Source organism: Primulina huaijiensis, chromosome 18 (assembly GCF_012295235.1).
Source record: "Primulina huaijiensis isolate GDHJ02 chromosome 18, ASM1229523v2, whole genome shotgun sequence".
NCBI classification, from domain to species: domain Eukaryota; kingdom Viridiplantae; phylum Streptophyta; class Magnoliopsida; order Lamiales; family Gesneriaceae; genus Primulina; species Primulina huaijiensis.
In genome coordinates, this window is record NC_133323.1 from 1314362 (window position 1) to 1332003 (window position 17642).

Consider the following 17642-nt stretch of genomic DNA (forward strand, 5'->3'; position numbering starts at 1 on the left):
TTTATATATCATTGTGTAAACTATACTGAAAATATTACTCACGGTATAGCACATACAAAGCCAAATTCCTACCGCTTGCCTTGGATATATTTTAGAGTTACAGCCTGTAGAGCCAGTTTGGTGCAACTGTGCAAGGGATTCGAAGGGAGAGTTTATGATAAATCACGTTTCATCCATTTTCAGGTAGGACTTACAAGGCATCCCTCTACTAGGGTGAGCAACATCATATGTTTTTTTTGAAAAATTGGAAAATAAACTGAACATAAAAAAAAAAAGAACAATCTAATTTTTTTTTTTTAAAGAAAAACAAGAATGTCATTTACAAATATCACGAGTAACAACATAATACTAGGCCAGTAGATGGGATTATTACCAAAATCCCCGATGGCAAATCGAGCCCAAGACATCGTCCCAACAAAAGAATGAATAAGATTTTAAATGGGATGTATATACCAAGCGCATAGCCACTTAAATCCCGCTTACTCTAATCTTGTCAACACATGGTAAAAATAATTCGGAGTTCTTTTGACCACTTAAACTAACTGTTAGTAGCATCGTTACCTTTAACACGAAGATTAAATTTCTTTCCACTTGTTCTCATACTTTAGGAAGGCAAGGGCAGGATTTTCCCTTGGCGGGGCACGGACACGAGTTGACCTGCGAACCAGAGCATCCTCTTCCAGTACATCTCTTTGTGTGGCCTCCTTCGAACTTTTTTGAAGTTGGGCGCTGTAAAAGTGAAATGAAATTGGAAAATGTCATAAATTTAAAACGGCATAGGATAATAGATCCAGGATACTCTTCTTTAACCGAACTTTAGCATACGAAAGTCCAGGGCTAAAATCTTAAAGATTGACGTTCGCGTCTGAGAACCTTAAAAAAAGAAGAAAAAAACAGGACATATGAAGCATAATCATTAAAGTGATGGTATGGCCATGTTGACTCAATGTAATTGAATTTGGGTAAAACTTGACACCGTCCATATATTTTGACAAGCCGCATCAGTAACGGTGTCAACTGTTATTGAAGACAAACAACCCTATCAACATTAATTATAAAGATGGTTTGTATTCGAAAAAATACTCGGCCTAATCCCTGTGATATTTTCCTAAGGCTCGTGGAAAAAAACTCAATGATGTTTCGCAACCTTTTGTTACGTAATAAACTAGATATACAAACACAGTTCTACATTCAACTAATATCAAATGCAAAATCAATTTTCATTCAGCACATAAAAACTAACATCAGAAATCAGCATAGCATACATAACGAGAAAGAAATGCTTTGGCACAAATTCACAAACCATATTTTGTTGTAGAATTTCTGCAGCTGCTTTTTAAGCGCCCTCTCCCTCTCACCTTTCGGATTCAATGAGCCAATCAAAGCATCAAACTGCGCGAACACTTCGGGTAGTAAATAGAAATAAAACAAACAATGACAAGATAACAGAGTCGTAGATCCATACCTCTTCCTTGGTTTTATAGTAGCCCCATTGTTTAGAGTCAGAACTCTCAACAAATATTCTTCCATCACGTCGAAAAAACCAATACCTGCAATAATTTCTGTCTTTCCCTAATGGTATAGTGCGTATCAATCTCTTCTCAATTTCACGTTCAAGAAATTCTTTCTGCATCAAGAGTAAATAGTGGATCTATCAGTGTCGAAGTTCACAACAAGCAAACCTACTCATCTCCATCAACCTTTTCTCCATTTTTACGGGATTAAACAAGCACAAACATAAACAGATGCAAAAAAAAAAAGAAGCAAACAAACACAAACCCCTCATAAGTCATAACACCCACCAAGCACAACATACACGGATATGGAGAGTGAGATTACCCTCTGCTCAGTGCTTTTCATCTCGATTGATTCCTTTATTTCATATTTCTTCAACTTGTGAATCTCTCTCTTAGATAGATGATTACCATTTTCAGCAGAGTTGGGTTCAACCTTCTGTTTCTTAGAATTCTTCTCAGATATGCTGTCTCCATGTTCAATCTCACTGTAGGCCAATATTTTCCGGAGCAAGGGAAGAAAATCAAGAGATTGTTACCATATCATTCAACTCATCTACCAAATGTCATTATTTTAGAAATAAAAAAAAACAATACACTCCAACCTGTTTGTAGAAGAATGATTCTGCTGAGAGTGAACTGACAAATGCTTCTTTTTTCGGGTGTAAACTTTGTCGTTTCTATTCTCTGAAATAACACCATTGGGCATACCGGTTTTTGGAGTAGCTTCTAACTTCTTACGCTCCTTTTCTTCTCTCTTCTTTCTACCTTCGTCCAATGCTTCATCCCTCCTTGTTGCAGAAAGAGCCTGTCGTTCTTCAACATACTCATCCAACTTGTCCCGAATAGTATCCGTCTCTAAAGCTTGAGCAACCAGTTCTTGAAAGAATGCCAGTTTCACATGAACATCTAATAGGCCATAATGACCTCGCTTAATTGTACTGATGTGCATAGAAAAATCCACAGTACAACTTGTTTCCAAGAAATCACAGAGATATTCAGTCCAATTAATTTGTGTAATCTGAAATACAAAGAATTTGAGAGGTCAGACTGCTTAAGAAAGAACCAACCAAAACAAGAAGATAATGATGAGTCATCCATCCATAACTTTTTCTAAGATGAAAAATATCTGTCAGAGAAATATAATTTCTCATATGTATAACCTTTGATTTTCTTTTTTTATTTTCTACTGCCATGGAAAACTTCCCGGTGTCATTCAAAAGCAAGCGAAGCAGCGCTGAATAAGATTCGACGATGAGTAATGGAGTGCTGTCCTTATAACATACAGAATTCTCAAAGTCTTCTAGGGAAAAGGGTGACAGATTGAAAAGCCTGCCATAAGAACTACAAAAATCCCAAATCATCAAAAGATTCCCCACACAATAAATAGGTAAATCGAAATCTAGGCATAGGAAAGGCCTTTCTGTCAAAAGCCGATCTTCCTCAGCAGGTTCCACAAGGAGATCGTCAATTGGATATTTTATGGTTTTAGCTTCTGGATTCTCAGTAGCTGCAGCTAATAAAATGAGATGAATAAATATAGATAAAACGAGGGATAGAAAAAACAATCTTCTTTCATATTTAAAATCATATGGAAAAAAAAAAACAGAATAATCCAGACAGGCACTAATGATTAGTTATGAATCCACAATAAAACACAAAGGATAGTAGAAGACAAAAGAAGAACAGAGAACTAACATAACCCCAACCCAACTTTCCATTTCTTGTTTTTACACTGGATCCAAAAATGAATAAATGAATTGCACGTGTGACTTTTGTTAGATAGCAAGGAAAAACTAAAATGCGAGCAACTGAAATAACCATGCTGGACCTGAAAAGCACGACAACTGAAGCCTACGGCCTACCTCCATTAGCAGTCCTTGTGGATGTTGAAGGCATAGAAATTTCCTCACCCAATTTTCTCCGTTTATATACCTTGAGCACATTTTCATTTTGATCCTGTAATCAATAAAATTCATGAAACAATTCCAAAAAAAATATAAAGGTACTAAAAGAAAAAAAATTCAAACTTCACCGCAGTCTTTTGTTTGTCTTCATTTTTCTTTCGCTTTTTATTACAAACTACAAGTCCATCCTGGATGGAAATTTTACTCTTTAGTTCAAAAGGAGGAGCAGTTGAGATTCCATGCTTCCTTGCCAAATTATCATGTATGACCCAAGGTAGACTTCGATAAGTAGAGTCTTTGATGAAAGACTTCAGAAAACGTTTACTAAGAGGTGGGTTTTTTCCCGTAAATTCATCAGCATTTACTATGATTTTTCCCTTCATTTCATGGTCACTACTAACCCATGCAATCTCATACTGTGTTCTGTTAGCATCCCCATGAAGAACTTTCACAATTTTGCATGGATATAAACGACCATCCTTCCTTCCATATAATTCAGCACCCACTGTAAATGGACCTTGTAACTTTGCAGCAATTGAGTTGACCAGATCTTTTAAATTTAGCATGCCTGCCACAGAGAATAAATTTTAAAAGTATCTTGTGCAATGCGGTAAACAATACCCACAAGAACAATAATCTAAAAGAAAAAGCACCTCAATCCAATTAGAGTAAATTGTCGATTCAAGAAATCAATGCAGTTCTTGAAAAGCATAAACAACACTTCCCGACCAATTATCAACAGCAGAAATACCAAAAATAAGATTTCCCTATATCCAAGGCCTGAGGGATGGGCTTATAAAAGGGGAATATATGATTCTCTGAAATTCAAGAGGATGGTGGTAATCATTGCTCCTAATGTAAGTTTGGCACTAATTTTGATGGGGTAAAGAGGTGGAGTAGATGGGAATCATCTGCGTTAGCAGGGCACACTTAGCTACAAGTATGATTTTAGCTCCAGTATGCCCCCGTCGATTATTGACAGCATGGTAGTAATTTCTCTGATGGCTTATAGTGATAGTAGCATTTATGTTTGGTTTCAGCTACATCAGTTTTTTTTCCTTTTTTCAAAATAAGAACAAAACTACGACACTATGTTCATGGTGGGGAGTGGGGAGAGGTTTTTTTAGCATGCCCCCACCTGTATATATATAAAAATAAACAAGAGGAGAACTAGAACGAGGCCTCCTCATATCAACTAAATGGCACGAACTCATAATTGAGGTAAAAACCAGTTCTATTTATAAGGATAAAACTCCAAATCGCTTAAGAACACTATGAAAATAAAAAATTAAAAGAGTACTATGACAGTGAGCTTTACGGGCCTAAGCGCCTGCGACAGAATTGCCTACATGAGATACACACAATGTAACATGGGTGAACATCAAGCAACATATGAATTCCAAGAAAAATGTAGAAGAAATAATATTATTATAGCAAAAATAGATGTCATCGACTTTAACGACCTACTATTGCTAGTTTTCATACCAACCACCATAAATATATTTCCATTCTCTCCGACGTTGGAAATAATCGCCCCCTCAGCATTTACAGTAAATTCCCAATATATTCCATAAAGAATCCCTCAAAATACTACTACCAAGATCATAAAAGCGACAACAGAAACTGAAGTCAGGTACAATGAATGTTATCAAGGATATATGTTCATTGGCATGTTAACCATATCTGAAGACTGTATATCATGAGGAAGAAACTGTGCTTAAGACTATCAGCAGGAAAACTGTGGTGATGTCCGAGTCAGAGGAAGCAATGAGCTGTCAGTGTCTTTATCAGGCCACAAATATGCAGAACGCAAACAGAAAAGAACCGGCTTAAAGGAAAGAAACAAGTTCTCAGAAAAAATCTTTTTTATATGCTGACACGTGTCGGGAATTCATTTAACGAACTAACAAAAAGGAACAAGTACATAAAAAAATTCAATAACCATTCTACTTATCGAGAAGTACAATAGCTCATCGTGACGGAAAAATCCAACAACGAATTAATACTTTCCACTTGTTAGATTAGTTAGCAATTAATGGACAAGCGGAAACCAACAAAGAGAAAAAAGTAAGATCTAGGCTCATTAATAGCATGAAAAAAATGTTTCCTTGTGTTTATTAGATTCATAAACAGAAAGGAGCGGACATACTATATTGGACATCATGAAGTACACGAGTTACATATTCAGTAGGAATATTTCGGATTCTTTCAGAAGCTTTTTTCTCGGAAATCAAAGCCTCTTCGTAGGTTAGGTTACCCTTCCCTGTAGCTTTGCAATTCCAAACCCTCTGGCGATATAAGTTGATCCTCTTCAAATATTCACTGTGCAAATTAAATGGTGAAAATATGTAAACACAAAAAAGGTAAATGAGTCTTAAGTTTTACCAGCATTTACACTTCAATGAGAAGAAAATTTACCTATAATTTCTGAAGATTTCTTTTGTGAAGCGGATTTGAAAAACTAGCTCCTGATTCTTTAGATCACTGGGCTTTTCCACCAAGGCAACTGGCTTTCTTTTGTAGAGCGGCATAACTCGTATATTTAAGCACCTTCTAGTTTCAAGTTCATATTCTGTAAAATAAGTAAAAATCACAGCAAATATGGATCAGCAATGCTGAAGTAAAAAAATTGCTTTGAATTAAAAACCCACGTGCAGAAAGTAAAGAAAATGCGAAAAAAGAAAACAAAAAACTAATGAAAGAAAGAGCCCAGATAAAAAAAAAATCACCAACAAAATGTTATCGACAAGAACCGACTAAACCGAGGGTAGACAAACCCAAGTTATCGAAAAAATCAAAATGACCATTTCATAAATCAAGAGAAAAAGATAATTAAGAAACAAAACTGAAGAAAAAAGTCACAGGAGAATTCAATTCTCGTTTTCTCAAGATAAGCACCTAAATCAAGAAACAACAATCCTGCATGCACAGAAACTCCAACGAGTCCGAATTCTCTACACACAATGCAACACACCGAAAAAGTTCAGTAAAACCCCAGAATTATGATCCAATCCGCAAAACATGAGATTTAAACTAAAAACAAGAAAAACCATACATCCAATTCATTCGTTTCCCGCCAGAAATAGATTAAACACAGAAGCGAGAGCACAGAGTTATAGCGCGTATAGTGTAGAAGAATCGATTTGAGGGTTTCCGACGGCGTAGAATGCGTACCTGAAAGAGGAGCGGAGGGGAAATCAAGGAGGCGGCGTTGGTACGTATATTCGCCTGACGTGTTTTCTTTCCCTCTCGCCTTCCCTCTCTCTCTTCATTCCCTCGTCTAACTCTGCCCCCTTTACATAAATAAATAAATAATATTGAATTGAATTTATTTCCCCACTTTTGGTTTAGACATTAATATTCCATGCGAAATCACGATAATACCCTCGACCAAGGCTTTATTTAGTGAAAATTGTTCACCTCATAAATATGTGGTATATTTCTTGAGTTTCTATTTCATCAAAAACGGACGATGTTGATTTATGAAATACATTTCGATTTTTGTGAATTTGGAAATTTGCAAGGTTTATGTACTTGTGTTTCACTATTATAATAAATTATTTTATTCAATTTAAAATGTTGTAATGTAATGAATTTGATGGTACTTATTTTAGCCATGAATAGACATCAGTGTTTTAGATGGTTGATTTTTCGATCATAGATTTTCAACCATAAGGGTTTTTTTTTCTCATTACAAAATTTCATGGGGTTTTTAGTGAAACTTAGAACAAACACAAGGGTCATGTTGCAATATACTCAGAAGGAAAATGCTGCAAATATTGCACCGAAACACCCATTTCCAGACACTATTGAAGTACACTATGTAGCATGTACTACTTCATTTACAATATCCAAGGAAATTTCAAAACGTCAACTATAGAGCAAGTGCACTGCCAAATATGCAGACGGGTAATCATGTGCAAATCCTTGTATGTATCATCTTCTCTATGGGAAAGTAAGGCGTGAAAAAATATACAAATGACATTCAAATTAATAAGAAGAAAAACTCTAGCTATGTTTCCATCACAAATTTTCTAGCATGGTGTTTCTATTTATACTTCAGTCGCCTGCAGACATTATCAGCTCGTAAAAACTGATACTTCAACTTACAAGTCGACATGCTTTTCAGATAAATCAATGCTAGAGCTCATCAAGTTTGGTGAACTTAAATCAGCTTGCACATATAATCTCGAGAGGATCAAGCGTGCTATGTTTTCAGCTGCAACAGCGCTCGTTTCTATGGTGCTAGCAGCATTTTCAAATGCATTGACATAGTATAGATGAGTATCGTCTAAAATGAAGGGAGCGTACTTCTCAGGAGCATGGTAATGCGGATATGCACCCCAGTTGACTTTCAGTGTCTCCTCTCTCACACTGAAATTCATGGTGCAAGAAGGATAGTGAGAAGATAAGAAAATTAGAGATGAGTTTGAAAATAAATTTGTGGTGGAGCCAAAAGATTTTCTAAAACAAAGTGAGGGTATTTTCCTCCCTCGTAGTATTGGCGAAATTTACAGCTCCTTCCGCCACTGGGAAGTGAATCCAGGATACACTTTATAAAGCAGGATTGAGTAAATAGATCATGAACCTCCACCACACTATTTTCTTAACCAAATCATCTCATATTTGGCTACACTTATTTCCTCGTATGTCACCACAGGTCGTGCCCATATTAAATGCCACATGTTTTTCTTCCCATCCCAAACTATTTTGCATCAATGGCAAGGGCAGATTTTCATATGATAAAAAAATCGAAATTTTAAGCATGATTTTTCTAAAATTGCAAGTTTTGCACCAAAAATACATGAAATCCCCTCATCAAATGAACCATGGTGCCAAGCATTAAAAGAAAATAAGTGACCACAAATTCAAACTCAATGCATTTCCAGTTGGCAAATTTTAAGAACACAAACAAAATGTAGCATTTGGCTGACCAGCTATTCCAGTATTGAAAGATATGTAATTATATAATCAGATGCTGCACAAGAAATTCGAACTGTACCTGAAAATTTTGTCAAGCAAGTCATCCGCCAATTCTTGGCGGGAGAATACTTTGTAAGTCATATCCTTCTCATGCTGCTTGAGAATACTGATGCACGAGAAAGGTATATCAGCGGACTCTATTGTGCCAACTAATTCTGGGATGTCCTTAACCTCTTTCAGACCAAAATATGCCTAATTAAAACAAATGCTTAAATTATAAGGGAAAAATGAATGGGAACATGATAGAACACAAAAGATGCCAATGATGTGGTGTATACTCACAGGATTTAAAACACCCCTAACAAAAGTTGCATGAGTGTGCTGCAATTTCCTAGGAGGTATTGATATTCCAGGACTGAAACGTATATTTAGCTCATCTAAGGGTGTTGCCACAACCGTAACTTGGCAGCTGTAACTTTTTCCCACTGTTGAGTTAAGCTCATAAAAATCTCCGAGGTGAGAAATGGACTCAATTTCTTCGTTAAGGAGCAACTGAACATCTGAACGGTCAATTAATCCAGCAGCCATCTGCCAATTTCCTCCTTTAACAGACCATAAACCACCTCCTGATCCAGCCAAGGAAACTGCACCAGCGAGTCCACTGATGTTCACACTTTGCCCGTAGTTTATCCTCGTTATAACCTACAAAAGTGAGAAAATCTCATATTTAGCTGCAAAAGATACACAAAAACCTCAGAACATCTCAAGCAAAATGCATCTATATTCTACGGATGGCTAACTCATAAGTGGCGGAGCTAGAGGCAGATGAGAGCGATTTCTTCCTCTTCCTCTTAAATTTCTCTTTTTCTTTTTATGACAAGGGGATCGGCGGCCACTACCATTCGATGCGCACCGGATAAATTTATCTTACACTTAACAATATGGTTTTGTACCCTTCAGATTTTTCTTTGGCCCCATGATTGCAAAACTTCTGGCTCTAACATCGCTAGTAGAGGTCCATTAACATGACAAGCACAAGCCAAAAGCTAAATATTCAAGATGACACTTAAGAGACTATCAGATAAGGGAAGCGTGTAACTCACAGTGACTAGCTCTTGTACGAGTGAAGGAGACAATCCAACTTCCACCAGTTCCTTTCCCAATGTTCGCGTAGTGAGATCGTCTAGTCCCGCCCATTTAAGCATCGTCTCAACACTTTCAAATATGGGCCGTGATTCAAAATCTTCATAATACCTCAAAAATTTATTGATCATCGCCTACAATTGTTTACATTTCCAAGTTACCAAAACCGCATAACATATATAGGAATTTATGGTAACAGTTATTATCTGAATTTTTGAAAAAATATAAAAGTTTCACGAACCAAATCCTGGGACGTTCCTGCACATTATAGCGCATATTAGTTCAAAAAATACAGGAATACATTCAAGAACAAGCGATAAGATATATTATATAAAGCCAATGAGATAGATAACTTCATCTGCAGCAAGCACTGCATCAAAGTATAGTACCCCGAGATATGATTATTGCACCAAATCCAGTGCTTTGAGCAGTAAAAATCACACTACCTTAACAAAAATCCTTTTAACCCTGCAAATAGATTCTATACCTCCACGAAATTACTCATCCGAAAGAGGGAGAACCCATATCTCAAACATAGTATGACCGAATTCGCAAACGACACAAATCGTTGAACTATAGGCAACTTGGAGTTCGTGTTCATCGTCTTGTAAAGAAATTTATGCCCGTCCCAAATGCCCAGGGAGAGAGTATCCTCGGTGTTTTTCGGGTCATTTACCGAAAGATTAAGACTTTTCGTGAAATTCAAGGCGTGGTAATTCTTGGGGTGAAGAATGGAGGCGCCAGCCTCAAAGGTCTCCCCGGATATAGTGACTGTGGCCATACGGCCACCTACGACGCCGTTTCGCTCAAAGATTTTGACTCGATCGATCACTTGGGGTTGGACGGAGGAGGAGTAAAGGCGGAGGAAGTGGGCGACTGAGGCGCCGCCGATGCCGCTTCCTATAATGCACACTGTGTGAGATTCTGTGGCTGAGGAATGTGATAAAAGGAGGACACAGAGGATTATTGCTGTGACTTGATGACATTGCCTCTTCATTTTGTCACCACAACTTGAAGCTTCGAAAATGATTCTGTTCTCTGATCGTTCAGGACGGACTGATCCAAAATGCTGGGTTGACTTTTACGTTGCATTTGCTTTGTCTTCGTCATAACATGGATGTCCAAAATTTTTACATATATAAGAATCTTTTTTTTTTCCTGAAATTATATATATATATGAGAAGATCTTATTCGTTGAAATATAGTGAGGATAGTATCTCATATGTGTGAATATCACGTATGTTTTTTTAAAATTGATTTTAAAAAATTGGATATTGTATTATAAAAAAAATTAAGAATAATATAATCCATTGAACCGAACTAGTCTCAAGTTTAGTTCGATTAGTTTGGTTTTCGATTTTTAATTTTTTTTTTCAAAAAAAGGTAAAATTTAAGCTAGTGTTAAAAATATGGATAAACCTAATGAGTTGATTTAGTTTTCAAATAAAATTTTAATTTTTTTCATAGGTCGTAATAATTAATAAATGGGTTTTGGACCTTGGGTGTTGACCCAACTTTACGATAAACATTTAATCTACATTTTTTCATTAATAAATCTCAATGATAATTGAAAAAAATCCGACACGTACTCATTTGGACTCGCCCAACATTCACTTGACCTGGCCCATATCCAAAAAACGAGGGACCGTGAAATACTCCGGAGAACGGCAGTCTCCGTTGATAAGGAGAAGAAATGTTGACGGCGGAGGACGAGGAATTGCGGCGTCGGAAGCTGGAAGAAGCTTTGGAAGTTGAATCACTCCGACGTATAATCAGCGCTTATCTCAAGTAAAATATCTAGTACACCCTGTGCTGTGCTTGACTGTTTTAATTTTTAGCCGTAATCTGCATCGATTTGTTTCAATGTTTTATTTTTGTGTGGTTAATCCAATGAAAGTTCCCGTTTTCTCTGGCTCGACGTGTTTCCATTGGAATCTAAGCTTTACTTGTGATATTTCAGTTTTTCTAATTTGTGTTTATATTTTATGAGTCAATTTATATCGGATGGTTGAGTTGTGACTGTGAAGTTGTGATAGTCAGCTGATGCTGGGGACAATGCCAATCACTGAGCAATTTGACTCGTGTCAGACTGTCAGTTAAAAAATCCGGTGGAATGATGGACTCTGTAATCACTTCTATCGAGGGTTCCGCCGAAGAAATTGTGAAAAAATATTCAATCTTTGATTAAAAGCCGGCCGTTGTACTTTAATACTGGAAAGATTCTTAATTGCAATAGATATTGAATGGTACTGTTTGGCATACACTCGTCTACATGTGATATTGCTTATTCCTGGTTGGTTCTAGTACCATACATATCAGCTTTTTGTATGTTTTTATCTTCTCAGAGATTGACAATTACTCATTTCCAATTTGATCGTTATCTTTTTCTTGTATTTCTTGATCGAAGATTGTTGAGTCTACCGTATCAAGTCATTTTTTTTAGAAATCAACAATCAATACTTTTACTGTGATTTGTAATTGGAATCTCAATGCAGCTATCCAGAGGCTGCAGAGGAGGATATCAGAAGATATGAAAGATGCTTCAGAAGGCTTCCACCAGCACACAAGGTATTATTTATGGTTGATTAAATGAGGTTACGGAACTACTTTTAAACTTTTTTTCTGATGCTTTGGCTTGAATTTTTGCAGGCCCTGTTACCACACATCCCGTTCAAATTTCAGAAACTCAGATGGTATAGCTATCTTTAACATATTCATCATACTGAAATCTGAATATAAAATAGTTTCATAGATTTTATTTTTTCTATATTGTCTGGCTTTTATAGAGCATGACCAAAGCTATTTTGAAAAGCTAGAAAGAAATTGCAGATAAATGAGACGAGTGATGCCCCATTTTTGGACGAAATGCAGACTATCAGAAAATGAATTGACATCCATTATGACTGTGATTAAATAAAAATACAGCTGGAAGTGTACAAGCAGGACTTGGTGGCAATTCTATGATTGCCCAAATATTATGTCATGGTTATGAATAATGTATAGTCCACCAGCAGCCTGACATGAAATATGAATGCATAAATATTGTCCTCAGACCAAGAAATGACAACCTTATGCGTTGTCGATACCACCTCTTCACATGTGATATGACTCAAACTAATTATCTAAGCCAAGCGTGTTTTTGAAAAAATTGAGAAACTTTGACATATACTGAATATTGCCGATATTTTTTGAATCTTATGTAATGGATATTATAACTCAAACAAATGACAAATTATGAATTTTCTGACCACAATTTCACCCTTATGCTGACTGAGAATGATTTTGTTTAGATGCTTTCGTTTTGCAGGTGTATCTCACAAAATTCATATTTCATTTTTGAAATGCTTAAGGTGATTGATAGATTATTCTGTCTCCTATGCTTATAGCTATGCCTTGTATTGTCCATCGTCATTCATTAACTTCTATATTTAAGCATGAGTCTGCACGTTGTAATCTTTAAATGTGTTGGCACTCATTGTTTTTGTTTTAAATGCACAATTGGGCTTTGACAGGCATTTGAACCCCCAATTGATTTGAATCAAAATATTGAAAATTCGGAAGGTCAAAACATGGACAATACATCAGATAACTGTGCTTTATCCGATGAAACGAAACTTCCATCTCAGTCTGGTTTGAAAAGTGGAAATCTGCATTCATGGGCTGAACTTGGCTCTGAAAAAGGTGACAATGGAGAATATAGGTCACCAAACAGAGGAATTGTCACAGAGGTCTCACTTGTGTCTTTTGTATTTTTTTTTAAAAAATTCATGTTGCTTCTTTTTTTATTTGTTTATTTCATTTTAAAAAAATTCATGTTGCTTCTTTTTTTATTTGTTTATTTCATTTTCATCAGAGGTCTCACTTGTGTCTTTTGTATTTTTTTTTAAAAAATTCATGTTGCTTCTTTTTTTATTTGTTTATTTCATTTTAAAAAAATTCATGTTGCTTCTTTTTTTATTTGTTTATTTCATTTTCATCAGAGGTCTCACTTGTGTCTTTTGTATTTTTTTTTAAAAAATNTAGCATCCATTTGAGTGACCATAGTAATTATTTATTATTGGTAGGAGGATATTCATAGTTCATCAATCAGTGTCTGCTTTCCAAATTAAAAGTACTCGTAAAAGAGACATGACTCACGAAGAAGTATCAGATTCAAGCCCAATCTCAGTCTAAATAAATTATCTCATCAATGACTTTCATTACTTTGTATCCTCTCGTTTGAAATTTGTGCGTAGTAGTAAAAAGGACCACTGGAAGACCATCTGTTTTAATACATCATTTTATGCTTCTGTGTTCCTTTTTTTTTGTCGTAACACTAGTATCAATGCTTTGGATTTTCTCTTTCAGGTTTCCTCATCACCACCTGATTGGTTGGACCCATCTATGCAGTTTCACGTTCCTTTAGTTGATGTAGACAAGGTGAGCTATTTCTATAAGTCAATTAGTAATCATGTTTAGATTTTCTATTGTGCTGTTTGAAGTGAATGATTCTTGCAGACTAATCAAAGTTAAGGTTACGACTTACGATCCAAGTCAGTGATTCATCTGACCAGTTGGTGGTTACCTCAACAAAATGCCAGAAAAGTAAAATATAAATAAATAAATACCGCATCACGAAAATGTAAAAAAACTTCAAAATTATTTACACTTGATTACTGAATGCTTTTCAATGTTTGACTGAATTGATGAGAAATTCTCAAATTCCTACGGGTATGTTGGCAAGTTCTGTCAATATGTAGCTACTTGATTTGTTTAAGTACGTACACATCACACATCTTTATTTTGAAGTCCTGTAATATTAATATTTTACTGCTACTCGTTAACAATCAGCAAAATATCTCTCTGCTATTTATATGAGTCGTGATTAAAAAGGCTCTCTTTTTATTTCTCTCAGTTATGTAAAGTTTTCATCTTGGAAAATGAAAACATATTTGCATAAGATTTTGAATTTTCATGTTTTCTCAGGTTCGATGCATCATAAGAAACGTTGTCAGAGATTGGGCAGCTGAGGTAGTAATTAAATTTTCGTGTCTCGTTAAAGAACCTAGATCTTAAGCTACAATGTTCTCTGTTCTGTTGTGCTTAACAATTTGGGGATTTAGTATCATCAATTAAAATGAAGGAAAATAAAAGGAGAGAGAAGAACATATGGAGAGGGGTTATTTACTTTATTTTCTCTTCATGTTCAGGGTCAGAAGGAACGTGATGAATGCTACAAGCCAATTCTTAAAGAACTTCAACGCCTTTTTCCGCATCGTTCAAAAGAAAGGCATAGTTTCAGAAATTTTTTCCTAAGCACTATTGTCTGTTGAATGCTGCTAGACTATCTCACTTTTGTTGTGCTAAATGGACTATTTGTAACGTAGTACCATAATAGTTCACAATGCTTTAAGATGTTAGTGTATTCTGTTGGTAAATGCTGAAAAAATTCCCTTTTAACAGTCCTCCTACCTGCTTAGTCCCTGGAGCTGGACTTGGGAGGTTAGCTTTAGAAATCTCATGTCTGGGTATGTCTCCATAGATGGACAATTAGTTTTCTAAATAAATCTATTAACTTCCTAGCAGCCTAACAATTTTATTGCATCACAGGTTTTATAAGCCAAGGGAATGAATTTTCTTACTACATGATGATATGCTCCAGTTTCATATTAAACCAGTGAGAAACTTCTGATTTTTGTTCTTTATAAATATCAAATTTTGTTGAATACTAACTTATCCATTGTTTAGATCTCAAGTTGCTGATGAGTGGAGAATATATCCATGGATACACAGTAACTGCAATTCATTTTCAGATGATGATCAGCTACGTCCTGTTTCGATTCCAGATATTCATCCAGCCAGGTGTTGGTCAACAATTTTTTTATCTTTAACTTTCTCTATATGCGCATCCATCTTTTATATTATCTTTGTTTCTTTTGATGGTTATTGTGCTTACCCATCCGTCAATTGTCATACTAAGGAAAAAGTCAAAATTAGATAGGCATCCTTTGATTAATGATTGTTTATTTTCTATGCCCATTATGTTACCTTTCTCCTAATTACTTGAGCATTTTTTATCCTTCTGTTTCTCCACCACGCCACTCTTGATCGAGGCAGTACTGTGATGTTCTTTTTCAAAGAGATTCTTAAATTTTGCCAGTAAAACTTTGATGTGAACTTTTATGGTAGTTCTTAACGAGTTATTCACGTTAAATTCTTTATCGTACTCCTAGCAAAGTGCAGCTTAGTTGATTCTTTAAGATAAATCATGAACTACATCGATGCTGATTTTTGGAACTAGACTATAGAGTGAAATCTGTTGGAACAGTTCAGGGATCACTGAAGGCTTCTCAATGTGCGGAGGTGATTTTGTTGAAGTATACAATGATCCGAGCCAAGTAGGTATGAAAGTTTTTTTACATCAAACATATTTATTTATGATGCAGGGTTATGTGATTATTTTATGCTTGTTTTCTTACATATGTTTATTTATTTTTCAGGAGTTTGGGATGCAGTTGTGACTTGTTTCTTTCTTGATACGGCTCACAACATTTTGGAATATATTGAGATTATTTCAAGAATACTCAAAGATGGGGGAGTAAGTGTTTTTAATAAATTTACTTGTTAAATCCTTTTCTTCCGTGATACCCAATTCTGAATGCTTGGCAGGTCTGGATAAATTTGGGGCCACTACTTTATCATTTTGCAGACACTTATAATCAGGAAGATGTGAGCTTTTTTAATCCGAAGTGAATAAGCATGTACTCCATCTCATATACCAAGAAATATCTGATATTTTGGGTTGCCAATGTGTTATTCCTTTTTATTTTTGAAGGAGATGTCAATTGAGCTTAGCTTGAAAGATGTGAAGAGGGTTTCTTGTCACTATGGATTTGAAATTCAGGTAATCTCTGACATATTACTTTAATTTTGATGTATTAGTGCATGACGTTTTCCCCAAAGCTCACGTCGTCTTCTTTTTGGGAAACAGAAGGAGTCAATGGTTGAGACAACTTACACCACCAATCCAAGATCAATGATGCAGGTTGCCAATTTTCTTTCTTTTTAGATTGATTTTTTTAAATATTTATTTGGTTCTCTACCAATTATTTTGACATTTTAATACTCAGTTAACTAAAATGTACATGGAAAAGAAAAAAATAAAATGTACATGAAGTCTGCTTGAAAGTAGTAGGAATTGTTGAGGTGCAATAGTTCTTGTTGGGTAGAGCGATCGAACTATGACGGTTGGACTGCTGTGCGGTTTAAAAGATTTGAGTTGCACTATTACCATCAGCTATAGTTTTTGGTAAAGCGAGTTCAATTGGTATCAGAGCCAAAGTCATGAGTTCGATTTCCATTGATTGCTAGGAGTGCAATTAGTGGGAAGGTGATTGGTGCAATAATTGTCTCCACACTATTGACATGAAGAGGACAAATATGCCTCCAATTTGGATTGAACAATCAAATATTTGAATTCTGTCTTAGTTGTACTTCTTATAGTTCTGGATTGTTACGAGATGTGATGACTCCAATCTTTTTATTCTTGTGAGATTCAAATGAATAAATAAATGGTGTCTTTTCATAGCATTCCCTCATTAAATTTTCATTATCACATCGTATTCAATGAATTATTGATAGATATCACCGACAATGTTTAGACTCAAAGATTGATAATTTTTATCTTATAACTTGTAGCTAGTAACTTAATTGGTTCCCCTTTCTGATTTTCTCCGTCAATGTTGCTACTGTTATTGGTATGGTTAATCCTCATTTCCCCATTTATTTAATTATTAATATTAATTGCATCGATTTGTTGCCTTGATTATTTAACGTGTATGGTCATGGTTGTGGGGGCGTGTTTGAAGTCCTACATATAACTATGTTTCCTACTGTTATTGCAGAATCATTACAACGCTGCATTTTGGACCATGCATAAGAAACCAGCAGCAGCAACGCAGGCCATGAAATAATCTTTGGTTTTCTTTGAGTGAGATAATTCTAGTTAATCGCATGTGTTGAATGCATAAACCTTCATTTTTTCATATAATATCAAGACTACAAAAACTAAAATTCCAGCAACTTACCTTTCATGTTTCTTGTGACATTTTGAATTTTATTTGGTGTTTGAGTTTTATACAATTCGAGGGATCTGTCATTGTGATTATTGTCTAGT

The 17642-nt window shown here is 35.5% G+C and overlaps 3 protein-coding genes across 5 annotated transcripts; 1 reads left to right on the forward strand and 2 right to left on the reverse strand.

Annotated features, from left to right (window-relative positions):
• Nucleotides 1–269: 269 nt before the first annotated feature.
• LOC140964620 (uncharacterized) lies at nucleotides 270–6718 on the reverse strand. 3 transcript variants are annotated; one of them, XM_073424480.1, is made up of 11 exons: nucleotides 6596–6718; nucleotides 5840–5993; nucleotides 5571–5743; nucleotides 3550–3989; nucleotides 3380–3473; nucleotides 2678–3024; nucleotides 2120–2535; nucleotides 1840–2002; nucleotides 1466–1627; nucleotides 1304–1392; nucleotides 270–729 (listed from the first exon to the last, which is right to left on the reverse strand). In XM_073424480.1, the coding sequence occupies exons 2-11, from the start codon at nucleotides 5950–5952 to the stop codon at nucleotides 576–578; spliced, it is 2151 nt and encodes a 716-aa protein (XP_073280581.1). In that variant the 5' UTR covers nucleotides 5953–5993; nucleotides 6596–6718; the 3' UTR covers nucleotides 270–575. The 3 variants fall into 3 exon arrangements, with proteins under 3 accessions (XP_073280581.1, XP_073280579.1, XP_073280580.1); XM_073424478.1 differs by having other exon boundaries at nucleotides 2678–3030; XM_073424479.1 differs by having other exon boundaries at nucleotides 2678–3030; nucleotides 6477–6691.
• Nucleotides 6719–7187: 469 nt separating this feature from the next.
• LOC140964766 (farnesylcysteine lyase-like) lies at nucleotides 7188–10578 on the reverse strand. The gene is made up of 5 exons (XM_073424694.1): nucleotides 9975–10578; nucleotides 9448–9621; nucleotides 8687–9046; nucleotides 8424–8596; nucleotides 7188–7795 (listed from the first exon to the last, which is right to left on the reverse strand). Exons 1-5 carry the CDS (start codon nucleotides 10482–10484, stop codon nucleotides 7528–7530), a joined length of 1485 nt encoding a protein of 494 aa, XP_073280795.1. The 5' UTR covers nucleotides 10485–10578; the 3' UTR covers nucleotides 7188–7527.
• Nucleotides 10579–11065: 487 nt separating this feature from the next.
• Nucleotides 11066–17633, forward strand: LOC140964578 (carnosine N-methyltransferase-like). The gene is made up of 17 exons (XM_073424449.1): nucleotides 11066–11275; nucleotides 11983–12055; nucleotides 12137–12180; nucleotides 12795–12837; nucleotides 13000–13281; nucleotides 13664–13906; nucleotides 14453–14497; nucleotides 14677–14756; nucleotides 14930–14994; nucleotides 15077–15143; nucleotides 15215–15328; nucleotides 15795–15868; nucleotides 15967–16064; nucleotides 16136–16195; nucleotides 16302–16370; nucleotides 16458–16511; nucleotides 17371–17633. The coding sequence occupies exons 1-17, from the start codon at nucleotides 11181–11183 to the stop codon at nucleotides 17437–17439; spliced, it is 1575 nt and encodes a 524-aa protein (XP_073280550.1). The 5' UTR covers nucleotides 11066–11180; the 3' UTR covers nucleotides 17440–17633.
• Nucleotides 17634–17642: the final 9 nt, after the last annotated feature.

Bases quoted from the DNA above. Each gene is read 5' to 3' on its own strand.
- LOC140964620 (XM_073424478.1), bottom strand. From the start codon at position 5,952: ATGCCGCTCTACAAAAGAAAGCCAGTTGCCTTGGTGGAAAAGCCCAGT. The intron at 3,031-3,379 runs GTAGGCCGTAGG...TCATTTTATTAG, and splicing joins CACAAGGACTGCTAATGGAG to CTGCAGCTACTGAGAATCCA. The intron at 1,628-1,839 runs GTAATCTCACTC...CTCTTGATGCAG, and splicing joins TGAAAAGCACTGAGCAGAGG to AAAGAATTTCTTGAACGTGA.
- LOC140964766 (XM_073424694.1), bottom strand. From the start codon at position 10,484: ATGAAGAGGCAATGTCATCAAGTCACAGCAATAATCCTCTGTGTCCTC. The intron at 8,597-8,686 runs GTGAGTATACAC...TGTTTTAATTAG, and splicing joins TTAGGGGTGTTTTAAATCCT to GCATATTTTGGTCTGAAAGA. The intron at 7,796-8,423 runs GTACAGTTCGAA...CATGAATTTCAG, and splicing joins TTGCTTGACAAAATTTTCAG to TGTGAGAGAGGAGACACTGA.
- LOC140964578 (XM_073424449.1), top strand. From the start codon at position 11,181: ATGTTGACGGCGGAGGACGAGGAATTGCGGCGTCGGAAGCTGGAAGAA. The intron at 13,282-13,663 runs TTCATTTTAAAA...TCAGTCTAAATA, and splicing joins TTCTTTTTTTATTTGTTTAT to AATTATCTCATCAATGACTT. The intron at 14,498-14,676 runs GTAGTAATTAAA...CTTCATGTTCAG, and splicing joins TCAGAGATTGGGCAGCTGAG to GGTCAGAAGGAACGTGATGA.